Below are 21,021 nucleotides of genomic sequence, written 5' to 3' on the forward strand. Positions count from 1 at the left end.
GCCGCGGCTGAGTGTGTGCGCACAGCAAGACTACTGCTCAAGCCTTAACATTGTGACGACAATGAAACATGAACGCGTGTATTTGTGATTAACACTCAGTGAGACCACTGGACACTGCTGACATGCTAATAAATTTTCGTGTTAATTAAACAATTTGTTGCCCCATGTTGGTATTTTTTTCCTAAACGACCATTTACTGACATGAATAGACAAAATGGAGTCATGTGTGTGTACATGTTGTCGACCCCGGGCTCAGCTATAAAATCGCCTCCTTTCCTGCCTATACAGACGTTTGGGGGGACCAGGTCGTCTCTATCCATCAGGTGATCAGGTCTTTACCGGGTTTAAGTGGAGCTGCGAGTCTCCCAGAGCTGACGACGATGACGATGACGATGACGATGACGATGACGATGACGATGACGATGATGTTGATGATGATGATTGCTCATGGATTCTAAGCTATACCTAGTTTCCGGTTCATAAATCTGTGCCAAAGTCGTGCGATTTGGGATATTAAATGACCACCTAATGAAAATGACCATTAGATAAAGCAGCGTCCTGATTGGTCCAAGGCATCAGCAACTCACTGAAGCTTTCGGACTAATCAATGGGATCAACTTCCGTAGATTAAATTGAATTCACAGGTAATCTGTACAACAAAGGCAATGTACAGACGTAGATCTACACTGTAAAAAAATCAATAATATCTACTACATTCTAAATGAGCTGTACATGAGACATTTGTAAATGTTATTGAATATCACGTTGATCAATATTAAACATCTGAGATTTAATCCAAGTTGGTTACCTGGGAATTTACAACTGGTTGAGTGGAGTGTGTATATTTAAAAAAAAGTTTTGATTATTTTGAGTTCACATATAGTTGATTATTTCCTACATTGTTAGGCTGTTGTAAACAGTTGCAAATTTCAAAAGAAATCCAGCCCAGAAATTGTGCACACGTCTGCAAACTGAGAATAAATAGCTACATGTTTATTACACATAGAAAACAAGGGCTGTTTTTAGAGCACCACACTTGCTACACGATTATATAATAGTGACATGTACGTTGTCGGTTAGTAAACACAGTAAATATTCAAATTGCGAAGATGAAGAATGTGGAATTATGGGAAATGAATAATGAAAATACACAAGTGGAAGAGCACGCCAACAATCAGGGACAGCGAGAGGTTTCAAATGGTATAACACACACACGCACACACACACGCACACACACACACACACACACACACACACACACACACACACACACACAGAGGAAGATGAAAGAGGGAAGCTCGTCTTCAGGGAGAAACCAGGAGTGACGGAGGTGAAGGAGAACACGTTCCTGGTTAAGTTTTGCCCTCTTAGTGTCAAATTCTCACCGGTTGTTCTTTAACGTGTCAAATCAATAATGCAAACAGCCGACAGACACCAGAGAGGAAGAGCTAAAAGGCTGGAGTGACACATTAATAAATGAATATTAACTTTAAAGGCACCGTCGTCTGAATGGTGCTGTTTAAAGCTGCTTTGGTCCTGTTTGTGAAGCTTCCTGGATCACATATGTATGCATATATATACTGTTTAGAAATGTAAGATTAAGCAAGGACTCAGAGAGATACAATCAACTCTTTTTATGACCCACTAAGATCTACTCTTGAGACTTTAATCCTTTTTGTCTAAAGATTACAAATGTGCACGTACAAAGCGAAGGGATTTTATATTTTGAAAACCTTTTCTCATCTCAAGGGCTTCATCAGAGATTTGGAAGAGTTTCTCTCTCTTTTTTTTTAATCATTCCTAGAGCATAAAAGAGGGACTTTCGAAAGCTGTTTTTTAAAATCAGGCTCACAGTCACATTCTTTTGTGTCCTACAACATACGTGTCGGCTGTCCGGCCAACATTCCCGCTAGATAGCAAAACTGTGTTCCCAAGAGTGGGAGGCCTGAAAGCGGAAGCACAGCTTGGGACATTTGCGAGCTTGTACGTCGGGACAAAGTCGAAACTCATTTGGGGCTGAGATGGTGACGTGCACCAGGTCCGTTCATATTCCACCTTGGCTGTCGGCCTTCAGGGCTGTCCTGCTCGGCCTCGTGCGCCTGTGACGCACAGGAAGAGACTGTCCCCGTGTCCTTTCATTAATTCATTAGTGCACTTTTGGACAGACATCCAACGAGCAGTCGGTCAGGACGGGACACAGACAGCCTGCGTCACCAGAACCAGAACCAGAACGCCACAAAATGACGTGATTCAAATCCAAAAGAGTTTTACGACAGTATTTCTCAGAGACAGAAGTAAACTTTAGGGAAAGGTCATTAAATGTTGTAGCATTCATCTGTTATTTATGTAGTTATTTATTTTTTTGTAACTCCCTGCTGTCACATTCTGCAGCAGCAACGATTGAATTAGACGGATTAGGATCTCTGTTCTGCCCTCAGGTGAAGAACTGTACTTTTCATTGGGGGGTTTCATAAGAAGCTTCACATGAAAACCCACATTTCACAGTGAGAAGAGTGATTTTCAATGGTTGTGACTCAGCAGCCGTACTTGGGAAAAGACCATCCCCCGGCTCGGATCTGGCCAGTTGTGATTGCTCCTCACTGACTTGGAGGTTATGGAGCTGCTGTTGTCTGCTTTCCTCATCATACAAGTGCTTGGTTCCGTTGGGGGGTATCCCAGCGGTGCTCCGACTGGTGCCTGCGAGGACATGATGCCTCGCCACACTGGCGTGGTGCCCCAGAGTTCGCCGGCGCCCTACAGTCTCCTGACCAACGCCAGGACGTTCCAGCCAGGAAAAGCCATCACAGGTAGAGTGCCCAGGATTGCATCCATCCCAGTCAAGATCTTCGGATAATATAGCTCGTTAGAAAATAAAAATGAATCACTGTATTTTATTTAGGATTAAATGTCCACCTCTGTGAATCTGCTCTAGAATCAAATCAGTGCTGTCAGTGCTTCCTAATGTTATCATGTAATCCTATCTTGCTCCGTCACGCAGTGACGATCTCTGGACCCGAGTACCGGGGCGTTCTGCTGGAGGCTCGGACAGCCGGCAGCACCAGTGCTCTGGGGAGCTGGCGCCTCCCTCCGCCCGATACAACATTCCTTCTGGTGAGGCCAGAACAGTCAGGTTGACGTTGAAATTGATGCAGTTTGTGGTCGTCATGATTGTGTTTTTTTTGGGTCACTGATGAATTCATGAGCAGTGCTCCGGAAACCCACACGGTGCCATCACTCATTCCAACACCAACCTGAAGGGCAACGCCACAATGTACAGCTGGATCCCTCCAAACTCGACCAAGCCGATCTTCTTCAAGTAATGTTCCCAATTTTATGTTGTGTTACATATTGGACTTGTGCACAGGAGCTCCATCTGCAACGCTCCTCCCCCTCTCTCATCTTTTGTTCCTTCAGGGCAACCGTGGCGCAGCAGCGTGCCGTCTACTGGATTAATGTCAAGTCCGACGCTCTGCTCAGAGGTGGGTACAGCCAGGGTCACGACCCAAAAGTAAACAGAAAGACAAAATGTTCCTGACAGCTTTGAAACTCTCCCAGAGAAAGCAGGTCTCAGCCTGGCCACAGGTGCAAGTGCTGGAATTGCTGAGAAGAAACCTCTGCTGGTCCTGCTGGTGTGTTTCCTGCTGTCAAATGTGCTCCAATGAGATTGGGGGGGGGGGGAGCAAAACCAAAAGTTTTTCCCAGTGGGCTGTTGGAGGGAACCTGCCCTATGTCAGAGGATCTGTAGAATCTGTCACCTCAATAAAGTGTAAAAGCAATAAAGTTTTCATTATAACCAAACCACCACTAATTGATAATGGGTGATGTCCATCAGGCTTCCTCATCACAAACACATCACATTAATTGTCAGCTTAAGAGAGAATGGAGAGAGAGAGAACCATTGATTGTCTTTCCACTTATTAAAGAGCACACAACGACCTGATTTTTCCACATGGTTCGTTGTGTGATCTAGATTCCTGGTACAACGGTCCATCGGAAACTCGGGCAGAGTAAAGAGGCTTAACGTATGGGATTCCATACGGGAGCTATCATAACTTTCATTTCCTGCTCGGCCCCCACCCCACACGCTCCCGCTTCTCCCGCCATCTGGCTGAAGTTGTCCTTCTGCTCCTCCATTTGCAGATAAGATTGAAACCTTCAGATGCAGAAAAAAAGCCTTTTATTCTTTTATTTTTATAGGTTTTTGATACAAAAGGCCAGTGTCATAAATGCCGTCGTCGGGTAGAGCAAATCCAGGAATGAGTCAGAATGGGTCGATGGAATTTAGTCCATAATGTGCAGAATTACCCCCGCCCTGCTGGTGTCACACTGTTCGGGTTTGAAATAGGAAGGTGGTGTTTTATGCAGCCGCCTCGCCAAACCATCGATTTCCACTGATTTCCTGAGGCCGCAGCCGCAGCCGCGCTCGCAGCGCCAGCGCCAGCGTCGCTCGATAATAATTAGTTTCTTTCAGTGAGGGTGAAAAGCCACTGGTATCCTTGTCCAGGCAACCCGACGCCAGGGGTGAAGACCCCAGTGCCACCAGCTGCTCAATACTGACTTATTGACACGTGGAAGCGTGGCCTGTGATGCCCAGCAAATAACCGATGCATTCCACAACACCGATGCATTTTTCCATCAAAACGAGGTCAAATATGGCTCGTGCGAGGTGCAGCAGCAAACACAGAGGTTCCGTTCAATACTTCGGTGAAACCCCAAGAGCAACGCCTTTGCAGGTTATACAAGCACAAACCAACGGATTATAATCACAGTAAAATTTGATTTATTTATCTAATCTGTGGCTGTCTTTTCACCCACCTGCATACTCTGTCGTCTTGAGAGCAGGATAACATGTCATCTTTTACTAATCCCTCTTTATCGCAGCCTTAACAGCACTGACCAGTTCAACAAACAAATACAATAAATATCAGATGATCTCGAATGCACCCACCCCCTTAAAAATGAGCGTTCTCCTTTTGACCTTTTGGATTGCACTACTTTATGATAAGTGTCCCTCAGGATACAGCAGCGTATCCTGCACAATAGATGTGTTCTCGTGTCCTTTCTGTGCCTCACTAGTACAGTAGGTCCGCACAACAGACGTGTGTGTACACAAACACAGATGTACACACGTGTCTTATCATACACACCATCATAATCCAGACAGATCAAACAGAGATGCACTTTCATGCGCAGCGTGCGGATTAAGACTATGCCTCGCAGTGGGGGCTTAGTTGACATCCTTAAGCTCTGCATTCTTCAGCCCCCCTCTTCGTTCCCTTCATCTCCTCTCGCTAACATGCCAACACCATAAAAAGTAATGAGCAGTGGATGTGGCACACTTCTGACCCCCGCCCAGCCAGGAGACATCATTCAGACCCAGAGAGACTGGTTATCATATCTGCCACATTAAATCATGATAAAAATCGCCGCCACTATTTCGTATTATCGCAGACACCAGCCAGCATACGGCACGAAGGGTCCGTCGCTCCTATAAACTCTTGTAGGGTTAGAGAGCAAACCCACGCATAAGTAGCTTCCCTCTCATGAATTTTATATTAATTTGTGTAGAAAAATGACCAGCTTCACGGAGCCTGAGGGAGAGAAGTGCATGTCGTTTTGGGTCACCCCGCACATCTGTAATTGCGATTAATTTTCTGACTTTATCAGTAATCTTTAACTGCCTTTGCATGTTTTCCGTGTTCGACATGCGCGACTGCTCACATGGAAACAGTGGGGGTTTCCAGACAATGAATGCTGCGAAGTGGAAGGAATCCATAGGCACGAGCACGATTGTACATATAGTCCATACATACCTACATCATAGGAAACAGATTAGAAAGTCTGCTGCGCGCTTGGGTCCTCACTGTTGCTAATGCTGCGGGTGTTGGTGAACATCATGTCTGTTATGTAAGAACCTGATAGTTGCTGTGTGAGAGCTCAGGGCTGGGCTGTATGAGATGAGGGGTAGAGCCAGGGAGAGAGAGAGAGAGAGAGAGAGAGAGAGAGAGAGAGAGAGAGAGAGAGAGACTATAACAAAGAGGGCAGGCTTTAGAGACAGCACAGAATGACATGGATGGGACTGAATGAGAGAGAGAGAGAGAGAGAGGTTAGGACTCACCAGTTGGCAAGATAATCAGAGCCAGGCCACTTATTCAGAGCTCGGTGCACAGCTGGTGTGATGGGTGAAGAGGCTGCAGGCTGAGACCGCGTAGACGAACACCAACAGGGTTCAACAGCACCATCCGGAGACCCTGAGTAACTAACAGGATCTGGAAAGAAGACAGGGACACTTTAACCTGCAGACAGGAGGGGAACCTGAGATGCTGCCACTGTCGATACTCTGAGGACACCTGGACAAAGAAGTAAAAGCTTCTTTTACGTTCTTTATTCTATTGCTGACTGAGTCGTGCCAACGGTTTGGTATGTTGATCGTTCCCCTCACATTCTCCTGAGGCTCTTCAAAAGTAAACATCACTTGGTCCGTCATATTTGGCTCATTCCCCATGGGGAATGAGTGAATGCCACTGCACAAGTGAATCGTGATAACAGCCAGACTCAACTGTGGGACCGTCCAGAGAAGAAAAACTCCACCTTTCAGCTTCCCCGTCCGGTGCAAATGTTGCAACAATGGAGACTGGACAGCAGGACCAAGCGGACTACACCCTGGTTCATCCTTACAGATCGGCAGCCCTGATAAAGTGTCTGAATCATGTGGTCTACTGAGAGCATGGAACCGGAGGACGCACAGCCCGGGCAGCTTCATAAACAAGGTGGATGTGCCTGACCACGTCCACTACATCGTCGCCTTCTTTGTTTTTGTCATCGGGGTCCTGGGCATGACTGGAAACGTGCTGGTTATATTTGCCTTCTACAGGTGAGTTCATGCAAGGGCTTTGTTTTTTATTCATTGCTGTACTTTACTGCAGCTAATCTCATATTATCAGAGTTCTTAATTAATCAGAGCCCTACTGAGATGGAGCGATAACTATAGTTCTCACTGCCTTTAATTTCTGGTTTATAGGGCAGGCAAGCCTCTCAAATTATGCCGACAGATTTGTCCTGGCTTTAATTCACTCCAGAGCGAGTTGCCGTGTTCGTCATGTCTTTTACTCTGCAGAGGATCAAATGGGGTTTAGAAAAAGCCAGCGATTACCATTAAAATAATCCATGCTGCACAGTGTCCTGGCCAAAAGATCATCTTTCTTCCAAAGCAGTGCAAATAAATTACAATTATCATATCTGGAATACCATTTTTCTTATAATATTCTTGTGACATACTTTGCATAGGTTAAGTTACTGCCTGGATCATCTACACCAAATAAGTTCTAAGCACATCATAAGCAGTGACTGTACACAATGCAAATGTGATCTGCGTCTTACTGTTAATCCCCAACGTCAAAGTAAAAGTAAGTTATGTCTAACATTGTGTGTGAATGATGTGCTTTTGTGTGAGTGTGTGTTTTGTGCGTGTAAGAGAGAGAGAGGGAGGGTGGGGGTGTGTGTCCATGTGTGCGGGGGTGGTGTGGTGTGTGTGTGTGTGTGTGTGTGTGTGTGTGTGTGTGTGTGTGTGTGTGTGTCAAAAGCTTTTCCAGTTTTTCCAGGAATTGTAATTGCTTTATTTAACACAGCATAAGGAAGCTTCCTGGGAAATTGGGGTGCATCATCTTTTAATTCAGGCAACTCACAGTTTAATCAATAAAGAGCTGTGGAGATGGACATTGGGTCAATAGCCGGACTCATCATGCCGATGTGAGAGCTGGTTCAGCCAGAGTTGATTTGCACTGCTCATATATTGAGTGCTGACATCATGCTGCCTGTAATTAATAACAAAACACACAAGTGCTGCTACATCTGGGCAATCACGTATGCTGAAGACAGGGTTCTATCTCCACCAGAATGCATTGATAGAATGTGATTGACCGTATGATTTACTGGATTCATGATTGCTTTCCTGGTGTCTTTCCTGTGTCTGTAGCAATAAGAAGTTACGCAGCCTGCCCAACTACTTCATCGTGAACTTGGCAGTCAGCGACTTCCTCATGGCGTCCACGCAGTCGCCAATCTTCTTCATCAACTGTCTCTACAAGGAATGGGTGTTTGGAGAGATGGGTAATTCCTTTCCATTCCGACTGATGTCATACGCCGCCCAGCTGTTGCCCCTCCTGAGTTTGTGGTTTGTTTTTGTAGGCTGTAAAATGTACGCCTTCTGTGGCGCCCTCTTTGGCATCACCTCCATGATCAACCTGCTGGCCATCTCCATTGACCGTTACGTGGTGATCACCAAGCCCCTACAGACCATCCACTGGAGCTCCAAGCGAAGGACAACTCTGGCCATCCTCATGGTTTGGCTCTACTCTCTGGCCTGGAGTCTGGCTCCTCTCGTGGGCTGGAGTAAGTTCAGCCTTTTTCATATTGCAGTTACGTTGTATCCAGTCAACAGACTGATTACTGTAATCCAGCACTATCACCAGCTGTCGCCGGATGTTCACCTGAAATCCTGATCTGCAGACCCAGAGACATCTGGGCTACAGCATGCAGAACTGCTTGATGGTTTCCTGGATATCAGACTCCATATTTTTATTCCTGTTTTAATGTTCTCTAATCCCATTAGGCTCCTACATCCCCGAGGGCCTGATGACATCTTGTACTTGGGATTATGTTACATACCACTGGCCAATAGGAGCTACACGATGATGCTGTGCTGCTTTGTTTTCTTCATTCCTCTGGCAATCATTCTCTCCTGCTATCTCTTAATGTTTCTGGCCGTTCGCAAGACCAGCAGGTACCAGGTGTAAATTAAGTTTTCTAAAAAAACCCCAAAGAAATCCACTTCTGATCCTGTGTTCCGAAAACGAAATTCTACTTAAAGCATCAATATATATCTTTTTCTTTCTTATATGTACTTGAGATTTTAAAAAGTAGTGTTTTTATTAACAAATGTATTAAAGCTTCTCACGGATTTGGATAAAACAGCACAACGTACACTACTTTATTTGCAGTCTGTTTCCTTGTATTTTCGAGGATCCCGACATCAGCATATTTTAAGGACACACTGAAGATGCTTTTATTGGTCATACACACACAGTCATGACGTTCCACCCCTGCGGTGAATCCAACCCTGATGTGCAGCCTCTGGGGGTTAGATTCACATCCTGAGTCAGTGCCTCGTTCAAAGGGTCCACTGAGCCAGCCTGTTGTCCCCACTTTAGCACTTCCACTTGTGAATTTGCGCATATCATTGTTTGGTAAAGACATAGCCCCCTTCACTTGCCGTGACAAATCTAATTAGTCGTTATTGCCTGTAACTGGCTGGTGTCAGAGGAGGTTACAGTGAGATGACAGACAGCTGAATCCTCCTGCCACATGAATTTTTTAAGGCAGAAGATCAGTCATCCAGCTAACGTCTACATCCAGTGTCTCACTGTCCTCTTTGTTCTCCTCCGCCATCAGAGAAGTGGAACGTTTGGGCACTCAAGTGAGAAAATCCACCCTGATCCAGCAGAAGTCCATCAGGAGTGAGTGGAAGCTGGCAAAGATCGCCTTTGTGGTCATCATCGTTTATGTCCTCTCCTGGTCACCGTACGCCTGCGTCACACTCATTTCCTGGGGGGTAAGACACATTTCAGAACTCAAATATCACATCTATCAACTTTAACGATGCTGCAACAGCACATGTTGTAGCACAACTTTAAGGGATCACTATTTTCTTCTTGCATCCTAAAGCCTGTTTGTGAATATAAAAAGGAGATTTTCCACTGTCTGATTTCAGACAGCAGCATGTTTTAGGTTCACAGCAGACACAAGAGGTGCCATTTTGTGATTTTTTTCTGACTGACCATGGGATAAATCTGAGACGGGAAGAGCAACAACAAGCTTGATGTGGATGAGACATTTCAGGAGATACAAAAAAAGAAGAGGTGGGGATAGAGACTCTGGAGGCTTAGCATGCTTACAGCCGCAATGGTGCTTCAATTTGAGCTTTTCGTCACTGTAAAGTCCACAAAATCTAGTAAACTGGCCCCTGTTTCTAGGGAAAAGTTCACCTGGGTGAAAAAACACAGAAAGACACTGCAGACGATTTAGGTGCATCTCACAGTCCCAATCAGACTGTCTGTGAATGTGCTCACATCCAGAAGCCTTGGGGTCAACCTGCAAGCAGGATGGACGAGATGGAGGAGAGAGTCAGGGACGAAGAGTGATAAAAGAGTAGCTGCGAGGGTGAGAGGAAAGAAGGAAGAGGGTGGGAAGTGATGTGGATGGATCATATCAGGAATGACAGCATCACCCATTAGATGTTTATTCAGAGATGGTTTTGACACGTGCTGAGGTGCGACACTGAATATCTAAAGGTGCCAGGAGGCCTAAAGAAAGACCAAAGTGGAGATTTATGGATGAGTAAAGAGGACCTGAAGATTATTGGGGCAACAGCAGAGGATACAGAGGACGGGGTTAGACAGAGTTGAAAGGCTGTGTGTGAAACAGTTGAGAGTAGAAGATCTTCAGCAAAGTGGTTTGGATTTATTGATTATCTTTAAGATGTCTGGAGTGTGTTAACAAACGCAACAACCTTGGCCTGATGGGATGACACACAACCTTGCACAACGGGCAGGATTGATGAGGGCTAGAACCAAGCAAGTGTGTGAATGTCGAGACTGATTGAATATATAGTGTCCGAAGTGCCACTCTGAGGTCAGGCTGTCAGCCCGCTTACTGGATTATATAAGGCTGCATCAGCTAGAGGTCAAAGGACCTCGAATGAGTGACATACAACAGGCGGTTACTCATATGTCCTCAGCTGGCCCAGGCTTGCACATCTGCATCCACTGGGACTCACAGTAAACTGGAGTGTTGTTACGCAACTTTGCCTCTTTTTTTTACACTTTTATACGAAAATTTTTTTGCATCCACAAACATGCACAGCTGGATTTACCCTGCCATGCGCGCGGCAGCTGGCACATTCTGGCTAATCCTTGACCCACGGTACCCCTTCGGGATGTCACTGAATAAAGGAAGGGAACAGGAAATATAAGTTAGCAGCTGTAGCACTAAAAGCAAACACCAACTTTATGGGATGTTCTGATTCTTTCTTCCTTTCTGTCTGTAGGCATGCCAACATCCTGACGCCATACTCCAAGGCCGTCCCGGCCATCATAGCAAAGGCTTCCACCATCTACAATCCTTTCATCTACGCCATCATACACAACAAGTACAGGTGGGTTTGAAAACCAGCATCGCCGCGGTTGTTTTTTTCCTCTGGTTTCTGTCCGAATATTCGCCCTCCTCGTCCCCTCGTTAGGATGACGCTGGTGGAGAAGTTTGCCTGCCTGTGGTTTTTGTCTCCCACTGCTCGGAAGGACTGCATGTCCTCCTCCTCCATCAGTGAGTCTTCCATCAGGGACTCCATCATCAGCCGACAGTCCACAACATCCAGGAGCCACTTTATTGCAGGTTCTACTAGAATGGTAAATGTTAAATCAGAAATGTCCTTGATATTAAATGGACCATAATCCAAGAGAATCAACACCTGAATGTGACCTTCCCTCTAGAACAGGCATGGGCAAACTACGGCCCGGGGGCCACACGCGGCCCGTTAAACGTTTTAATCCGGCCCGCCAAACTTGAAAAATTAAATGAATAAACCTTGTTAATGTTAAATTTTCACTGCAATTCTGGTGTTTTCCCACTAGAAAAAAGACAGTCAGGAGGGAGAGTGATGGTGATATCCTGAAGGATAACAGAACTTTCAGTGCTTTAAAATAGAAATGGTTATTCATTTTTTTAAGCACTCCATCCATCCATCTGCTCCTGGTCCGGCCCCTTTGTCAAATGTTAGAACCCATTGTGGCCCACGAATCAAAATGTTTGCCCACCCCTGCTCTAGAAGCTGCAAAACCCTATATAGATAGTTTAATCACTTTAAACATATTTGGCCCATCCTGCATCCCCATAAGGGGAAAACAGGAAAATGGATGTTTAAACCATATTCTCCACTATCATTTATGGGTAATTTCTGACCCAATAATGAAAAAAGCACCTTTTTCCTCCCCCCATAAACAAAAAATAATATCTCATTCATCTATCACGCAATTTATTTTTCATTGGATATAATAATTGGAAAGATATTATAATTCAGAATTTGCAGCACATTCAGTGTTTACCATCACATTTAACACTGCTGGCTGTTGCACCTCACAATGTGATGGAGATCAGCGTCACCGTCCTCCTTGGATTAATCAAAGGACTATTCTCTTTTTTTACATGGTTTGTCTCAAATGTCCTATCGTCTCTCTTCAGGGATTAAAGGACGTAGAGTTGGAGCCTTTGGGCAGGAGGTCCGATGGCTCCTTCAGAAGATCGTTGTCATGCAGACATTCGTACAGAAGCATGTCGCACAAGAAACGGCCCCAGAACGTGATCACAACTGTGACCAAACAACAGGTAAGAACATCTGTGGTGCTAATAATCACCAGGGTTCCTTTGTGTGTACGTACTCACACGTTTGTGTTTTGCAAATCCACTTTTCATAACCTTTTATTTTAAACCTCACCAGCACCAGTCTACCATGAATGAATCACTGAGTGGTGGTGAGCATGAATTGGTGTCCACCTCTCTCACCGTGGCCACTCTCCCCCTGCTAGTTATTACCAGGGGTCGAAGCCAGAGTCTGACCAACGAGCTTCCACAGGGGCCAGGGGGCAAAGACGGACTAGGCAGCCACAGGAGTGACTCTTTTGACTCCTTACATTTTGGGAGGCTCTCCTCAGTGAGTCCCGGGTTGCCTGCAGGTGTCCCGCGCATTATTGTCATCAGTCCCACGTCAGAAAGCAGACTAATCAAGCATGACAGCGCCTGCCTGGAGGAGAGCGTGGAGGCGCTGGAAGACAGCGTCTTCACCAGCTTAAACTTCTCCTCCGAGGTCTTCCAGGCGGTGGAGCTCCTCTCCTGACAAACTTCATTCACATGACCTTTTCACCGACGTATCACATGACTGGACAACACAAAGCATCCGTGTGAGAGTGTCACAGTTGCCCGGACTACCAAAGTGTTGAAGAACTGTGGGCGCAGCAAAGATATGACCCAGCTCTGGCGTGCAGCGTGCAGCGTTGAGGCTCCAGCAGGGACACGGACGACCCGAGGGGCAGCATGGGTTGCAGCATATTTTTCTTAGATCCCTTGAAAATGACAAGCGCAACAACATATTTTCCCGAGCTGGAGGCCCAGGCTTGACAGGCCAGATTCAGTCAGCTGCAACGTGAACATCTTAGCCCGGCTGATGTAAGAGTCACTGGTCTGGGGTTGTAAACGCGAGCACAAATATGACCGAGAAAAAAGAGGCAAATGTGCAATAACTGCAGCTGAGAAACAAAACAAACCACCAAAGGAGGGATTTGGGTCAGTGGGAGTCTTTGTATCAGTAACAAATTGGCATGATACGTCTAAGAAAGGAAGCAAAAGTAATAACTTGAAGTTGTGAGGCTGCACGTACAAATCCTGTCCTGCATTATTGGCCCCTGTAGGCATTGTGGACTTTTCCAAGCTTTTTATTTGGACAGCGAAAGTGATATAATGTCACACTCTGACAGGTGGTGGTTTTCTTTGCTTTGGATTCTGTGTTTGTGGTGATTTTTAATATGTTGTGTGATTATTTTGACACACCACTTCACTGATGCTGCTCCTATAATGTAACCAATCCATTTTAAAACTGTGCTCTTGTTGCTTATATGTACTTTATTATTGATGACCATTTACATGGGCCCCATCACAGACTAGATTTATATTTATACAGTAAAAAGGGGGTGTTTATTGATGGTTGTGGTGTTTTTCTGTGCTTTTATTCTGTTTTTCAAACCAAATAAATTTGTACATTTCACCTGAAAACGTGGCTCATCAAAACACACTTTGTGTGGGCAAAAATTTGTATTAATCTGACTGACAAATGCACAAAGGGCACACTAATCTTCCGCTGGAGGGCGAGTGAACGGCCCATTACAGCCACAGTCTTCTGATTCGTCCTCAGTGTTCTGGTGAGCTCACAGTGAGCTTGGATTAACTCCTGCGCCACATATACTCTGCAAGATGGGCAGCAGTGATGAACAAAATGGCAGTCCGGTGTTCAGTGTGGTTCTGTTCCCCACAACACTGCATCTGCACACAACATGTAGCATACGGGGTTGAGGTTAGGGTTCCTCTGTTAAGGCAGATAAAAACGAAGTCAGTTCATGCTATGTCCTGATTCTATAAACTGTAATGAACAGATAATGTGAAAAAAGAATAAAATGCTGAAAATGATTATCTTTAAGACAAGGCTAATTCCATTTACTCCAAATGACCGCTAGGGGGAAGTAATGAACCGCTTATTGGCTATTGGGTCGTCTACTGTACCTACCTCTTTACACATGCCGTGATTTATTTATTATTCTATTTCATAAAACCTTCAGGGGAAGATGAGATAACAGTTTTCCTGTGGTGCAACAACCGTGCTTGCAGACATAAACAAAAAAAGTCAGTTCTGTGTCAAACCAAAGTGGGAAAAAGAGCTGCTTGATCAATAATATAATTGTTTGGATTTGCTTCTGAACATGGCCTCAGGACTGTGTGTGCATGTGCATGTACCCGTGTGAGTCTTAGATGACATCACTGTGCAGGGAAGGTGCAGTGAAACCAAAGCTTCTCCCGGCTGAAACTGGAGATTTAAAAATGTCCAGTCCAGCACAGCAGCCCTCTTATGTTGAGTTAAACAGGGAAAGACCTTCCTTCACCTTTTCACCTTTTAGAAGCCCCTCAGTAAAAGTGACTGCCTACACCCATGCATGCTCACTGCCTCAAGCACCTTAACACATACATCTGGAATATTAAATGTTATTAAAAACAGATGAAGAAAATAAACTAATTTTAACGATGAGCCTACTTTATGATCGTAGCTGTTACATCACTGTTTTATGAGATGAGGGACCAATCCTGATGGAGCCCCCCCCCCCCCCTTATGATATACTTTGATATACTCAATGGTCAACGTGGGTGTTTTATGTTTTACTGGTTTTCCCTCATGTAACTATAGACATAAATTACAGATTTAATGGTAATGTTTCAAAGGCAGTTATTGTTACAATTCACTGAGCCTATTCCACATAACAATGTTTAGCTTCTAACTACATGCTACAGCACAATGTTCCTTTAATAAAGATAAACATGATTATTTATGAATAAATAAACAACAAACAATTTTTTACTGTTGTTTCAAAAACATTATGAAGGCCATCAAGACAAAATCGAACAAAGTGTGAGAGTAATTATAATATATCAGAGCACCAAATGACCTCAGACATATTATGTTACATGTACAACACCACACACACACACACACACACACACACACACACACACACACACACAAAAGGAAGGATTATGAGAAGGATTAAGCATTGTTAATTTTAGTGTTGATTTAATGTAACCTGGTTTTATATGAAAATGGACAGTGAGCCTGACCACCAGCAAAGATAGTAGTGATAGTGTGTGAGTGTGTGTGGTGTTTGTGTGTGTGTGTGGGGGGGGGGGGGGGGGGGGGGGGGGGGCAGTTAAGGGAATGAGGCTTAGGTTAGAACTGGGCTAAACCATAAGAACCAGGGGGAACAGCAATGTCACCAACAATTTTGCCCTAAACTCAACCATATCACTATTCATTAAGTCCCTAATGAGTCCCTACTACACATCCTGGTTTGTGAGTCATGTGACTGGGACAGGAAGTGACATTTTTCCCAAAATGGCAGCATCACCTATATGGGAACTTGAAGGAAAAAGCTTTTCAGAATACTGGTTTTTTGGTACTAAAGGTAAGTTTAAGCACATTGTAGGGCTTTGATGTCGTGGGTTATATTACATTTGATCTGGAGGGATCATATTGCTTGATTAAATTTATTTAAAACATAATATTTGATTAGTTTTTAAAGGGAATTATCTACCAGCACATATCTTTAATAAAAAGGAATTTAATTGGAAAAAGAAAAACAACTCCAAAACAACAACCATTAGAAATGTGTTCTGTATGTTCTACTTAGTAGTATTTATTTCCATAATTTCCTTTAAGAGGTTGACTGCTGCTGGTGACCAGGGGAGGAAACAATTCCACAGATAACAAATAACACAATAATCATTTTTAATCTTTCACGTGGGGTCCCATGTGTTGGGTCAGGGGTGGGGGCAGCAGGAAGACTGTACCCGTGGGGGTGGGGCAGTATTGATGTTTGCTCATGCATTAGTCTGTGCTGAAAGGAGCAGGTGCTTTGATGCCCCCCAGAGACCCCAGCTCGTTCAGCACAGCCTCTGAAATACTGCCTGCAAGAGAACGTGAGAACACACAGGATACACCTACAGAATCACTGTTTTTGCTTGTTTTACCACCTCACAATAACTTTATTTTATCCTCTTTTACCTTACATCCTGTATCCAAGCCTGATTCCTTCCTGCTGTTGGGAAACATTTGAGCTGAAAATATGTGTGTACAAGAAATATATGGTTCCTCTGGGTTTTTTTAGAGTAATAGTGGGGGTGGAAGTACGCACATGCATCTTCCATGCATGATTGATGGTGGCCAGGCGGAGGAGAGGATAAGATAATGGATGTTGTCTCAGGCTCAGAGGAGTTATGACGAGCTGTCAAGACTTAATGCAAAGTCACCAAAACATGTCACACCACTTCTTATAGAAGTTATCAAGGGATTCCATCTTCCTTCCGAAAAGCCTGATTCCATAAAACAACCTCTCATATGTTTGTCTTTCCAGTTCCAGCTCTGAAAAAAAATTTTGTGTTAACTGAAGTAAATCAGACCGCAGATGTGGAAAATCACCAATTTCAAATCCGGAATGTTAAAAAAAAAGTTTCCCCCAGGAATCAATTTATCTTTTGTTTTCCAGAAGGTTTCTGGAGAATATTTCACAATTGCCCCAGTGAACGTATGTGTGTATAATGTGCAGAGCAGCTGTTAAAAAAGCGGAGTGTGCGTTTACAGCGTCACATCACTTTTTTTCTACAGCCTTCTGGGAAACAATATTCAAAGTTTTAGAAGCAAAGAATGTGTGTGTGTGTGTGCGTGCATCTGTGCATGCAGGCTGAAAGCAGGTTGTCATCTCCACCCGTGCATTAGCAGAACCTGGTCTGTGCGCACCAGCCAAGCCGCTCTGACTGTAACTGTGCAGTATTTGCAGAGCTGGGATGGGGATTAGTCGGGCTTATATCAATCTGTAAGGGGTCAGACTGATTAGACGGCTGGCAGACAAATACTCTCCCCATCACAAACACTCCTGCGTACACACACACACACACACACACACACACACACACACACACACACACACACACACACACACACACACACACGTCACACATCATTTCAATTCCAAGCCTCCAAGCAGCAGTAACCATTTTCCACCTTACTGATGAGATTTCAACAAAATCTAAATAAATGTCCTCCAGGTCACAGCTGTTGTCCTCCTTGCTTTGTTGTGTGCGGGTGTGTGTGTGTGTGTGTGTGTGTGTGTGGGGGGGGGGGGGTTCTGGCAGAATGGAGGGTTGCTTCAGCCCTGTAGATGATGCATTAAAAGTCATTCAGAGGGCCAGATTATCATACCATCCAGGGGCGGAGCAAGTGCATTTGAGAACATGGGTGTTGGGCTGGGGGGCTGCTCAGCTGTGGTCATTAAGCACATGGAGAGGTGAGCAATATGGGGACTAGAATAGATCACGGGGCAGAACAAAGACCTGGCAGGGTCTGTGAGGTTTCACAATATAGCGCAGCATTGTTACTGTTTGACATCATGATACCGTCGCCTACAAATCTCCTTTGTCGTCCTAGATACAGTTTTTGGCCAGCAGGCACTTTTATTGACAGAAGAAGGAATTAATCAAACACCAGGACAGTGAGACAGACAAGCGGGCATAGAGTTTAGAAACCATATCTTCATGGGAGCAGAGCTCCTGTCATAACAGAAGATTTAGATGTTTCTAAATACCACTATTAGTCAAGCACCACTTGGTTTACTGCATGTCCTCGCCACAGTGATGTCTTCTCAGGACACACACACCCTTAGTTTTCTATCATTGTGGGCACTTTCATAACATAATACATTCCCCAGCTTCTTCCCCTTACTCTCACCATCCGATTAATTCCCTCATCCCCAACCCTGACATAACCCCAAATCTAACCTCAACCATAAAACCACGTCTTTACCCTCAAACAGCCCTTTGCAGATGTGCAGCTCAGCCAAAATGTCCTCACTTTGCTATACCCCCCCCCCCCACACACACACACACTCAAAACACACTTGAGGGGACATTTTATGCTGTTTTTGCTGTGTTGCCTCTACATTCTTGCAATATATTGGCATTCTTAATGCTACCAAACAGTGACCTTCTGGAGTTCTTATCTTAATATTAGACCACAGACGCAGATGTGACAGTCAATATATTGTATCTGTTTTTTTTCCACACTAAACACTTGCATTTGTCAAAAGACGCTCCATCTCTGCAGCACAAAGACAGTCATGGACTCGACCCCTCTCCGCTCCTCCCCGCCCTCTCCCTACTGTTTTTGTGTTGAAACAAGGCTTTCAGCAAGCTACCAATCAGCCTGGACACGTGATCATGTGAGGGACATCTGGAATATTATTGAAGAAGTCACAAATGTTGTTAGAGGCTTCTTGATTTTTGTGTAAAGGTCAAATGAGCTCTCTGTTGCTGCCATTTCTAAAACCCATCCAGCCACCGTCCGGATTTTCCTCCAAACATCTGTTTCCTTCTCTGCTTTGATGAATGTTTTTGTGGGATTTCGGTCCTTTGACTCTGAACTCATCAGGCTCCCCCAACAAGAGGTGCAGTGAACACAGAGCAGGGCTCCATCTTGGCAAGAAGTTTCTGTGTGTGTGTGCGTGCGTGTGTGTGTGTGTGTGTGTGTGTGTGTGTGAGTGTGCGCTGATACAAAGACAAACATTGATCTGTCTGGGCTACAAAGAGAAACAGGCAAGTAGCACGTGAATAAGTGCAGATGCCACCAGCTGACGTGTGTTTCCAGCATTGATCAGAGGTGTGTTCATCGCTTCCTCAGAGGTTGTGGAATATACACACGCATGTTATTGATGCGTACATCTGTGTGATTAGCAGAGGTCTGTGCTGTCCTGGATGGACGCGGTGCAGCAATGTTTCCCTCTCTGTTGGTCCTGAGTTTGCGGGCACTCGCGCCTCCCACCTGTGTGACAGCAACATGACCTTTGGTGGGACCTTTTAATTAAAGCCTCTGGGATGTGTTCTCTGATCCCGATCTGGTTACAAGCTGTTTCCATCTTAAATGAAGCGGCCCGTAGCCGTGAGTCCGTGTTCCCAAAATATCCGGCTGGAAGATGAACTGCCCCCCTCTCTGGTGCTCCCCCCCCCCCTCCCCTGTCATTTTTGCTCTGTGTGATGCCCACAGGCTTTTTTCCATAATCCCCCCCCCCCCCCCCCCCCCCCCCCGCAATTCACTGCCCTCCTCCCGTCAATTTTTCTCTGAATGTCGTTTCCTCCCATCCCTGATATCCCCCCTCTCCATATCACCCCTTCATTCCTCCCCTTTTACTCCACCCATGGGCGATTCCCCTCCTCTGTTCTCCTCCCCCTCTCCTCCCAACCTGATCTCTCACCATTCGTCCTCCCTCCCCCTCCTCTCTCCCCCTCCACCTTTCCCTCCCATCTGTCATTAGCTGCAATATAAGAGCATTTCATCCCCCTGTTCCTCCCTCACACACCGTGTGGGTTTGCTGGGAAGGGGACAGTTCTGGGGAAACTAGGGATTAACCAGATCTACCTGCCTGTGAAGGAGCACTTTCAGGAGTTTCCATTAAACAGGTACAGTCTTTCGATCGACACGATAATTAAGTAATCAGAGGAGACACTCTACAGCCATGTCCGCGATTACTCTGTAATTGCCTGCTAATGGGGCTTTACTGAGGGAATTAGAAATGCTACTTAACTGCTTTAGAACAATCCTGCAGCATCAGGCAGAGCTCTTTTGTTAGTGAGTTATTTATCTTTGCAGCACATGTGTTTACATTTTCACCACATTACAAATGTGCGGCCAGAGAAACTAGTGGGTTGGTTTATTACTTGCACATCCGATTCGCTAGCACTGTGTGCATCTTTTCCCCTCTGCCCCGCTCTCTTGTGCCCTCTCGTTGCTTACCTCCCTTTGCCGTATGTGACCATAAAATATCAGGTGTATGCTTTCTGTCACATCCGCCCTCAGTTCTCAGAACGCCATCTAAAAGCGAGCAGTGACATCATTACCATCACCTGATCTGACTCTAATTTTCCAGTGATAAGCAAACACGTCAAGTTGGGACGCATCCGGCACAGTCAGGGAGACCATGAGCAGCAACTACAGCGTCACCCTCAAAGGTCCGGCCCCGTGGGGCTTCAGGCTGCAGGGGGGGGAAGGACTTAACCTGCCCCTCACCATCTCCAAGGTAGGACAACTTAAACTTTATGGAGACAATTTTTTTTTCTTTATATTCTTTCTCTTCTCCGATGCCCTTTCTATCATTTCCTTTGCCACTGAAGTTTGTTTTCCATAGTTTATCTAACTAGACAAGAGTCTCGGACTGCAAAATTGCCCAACATGTGATGATTTTAGCTCCTTTCTCCTTCTTCCTCCTCCTTTTACCACCTTGTCACAAACACTATCCATCATCTCCTCAAATCAACTCCTCCCTCCTCAGCGCTCCGACTAAATTATATGCCATCTGTCACACGGGAAACCTTGTCTCCCTCCCTCTACGTTCCACCTTACTGGGAAAGTGCAGCAAGGTTCCTTCTCAAAAACATTGCCTTTAGTCACTGTGCTTGAAGAGGTAATTCGATTGTGTCCCACTTTCACCTCCCGCTGTCCTTCCTATTCTTTTGCTGTCGTGACATGCAGGCAGTTAAACACACACTGCATTAACACACACACATATGCAACACCACAGCAACATGAGACTGATGATGTATGGGTTGCCA

At 45.1% G+C, this 21,021-nt stretch overlaps 1 protein-coding gene and 1 pseudogene across 1 annotated transcript; both read left to right on the top strand.

Annotated features, from left to right (window-relative positions):
* The first annotated feature begins 2,527 nt into the window (after positions 1–2,527).
* Positions 2,528–3,804, top strand: LOC115247597 (putative defense protein Hdd11). The gene is made up of 5 exons (XM_029829813.1): positions 2,528–2,807; positions 2,999–3,111; positions 3,207–3,316; positions 3,415–3,479; positions 3,556–3,804. Exons 1-5 carry the CDS (start codon positions 2,615–2,617, stop codon positions 3,660–3,662), a joined length of 588 nt encoding a protein of 195 aa, XP_029685673.1. The 5' UTR covers positions 2,528–2,614; the 3' UTR covers positions 3,663–3,804.
* Positions 3,805–6,154: 2,350 nt separating this feature from the next.
* On the top strand, positions 6,155–14,137 carry LOC115247598 (melanopsin-A-like; annotated as a pseudogene).
* The last annotated feature ends 6,884 nt before the right edge of the window (positions 14,138–21,021 follow it).

The sequence above is a fragment of the Takifugu rubripes genome, chromosome 21, assembly GCF_901000725.2.
Source record: "Takifugu rubripes chromosome 21, fTakRub1.2, whole genome shotgun sequence".
In the NCBI taxonomy this organism is placed as follows: Eukaryota; Metazoa; Chordata; class Actinopteri; order Tetraodontiformes; family Tetraodontidae; genus Takifugu; species Takifugu rubripes.

Excerpts from the sequence above, each read along its gene's own strand:
- LOC115247597 (XM_029829813.1), top strand. The coding sequence starts at position 2,615 with ATGGAGCTGCTGTTGTCTGCTTTCCTCATCATACAAGTGCTTGGTTCC. Across the intron at positions 2,808-2,998 it reads GCCAGGAAAAGCCATCACAG|TGACGATCTCTGGACCCGAG; the intron begins GTAGAGTGCCCA and ends TCCGTCACGCAG. Across the intron at positions 3,317-3,414 it reads ACCAAGCCGATCTTCTTCAA|GGCAACCGTGGCGCAGCAGC; the intron begins GTAATGTTCCCA and ends TTGTTCCTTCAG.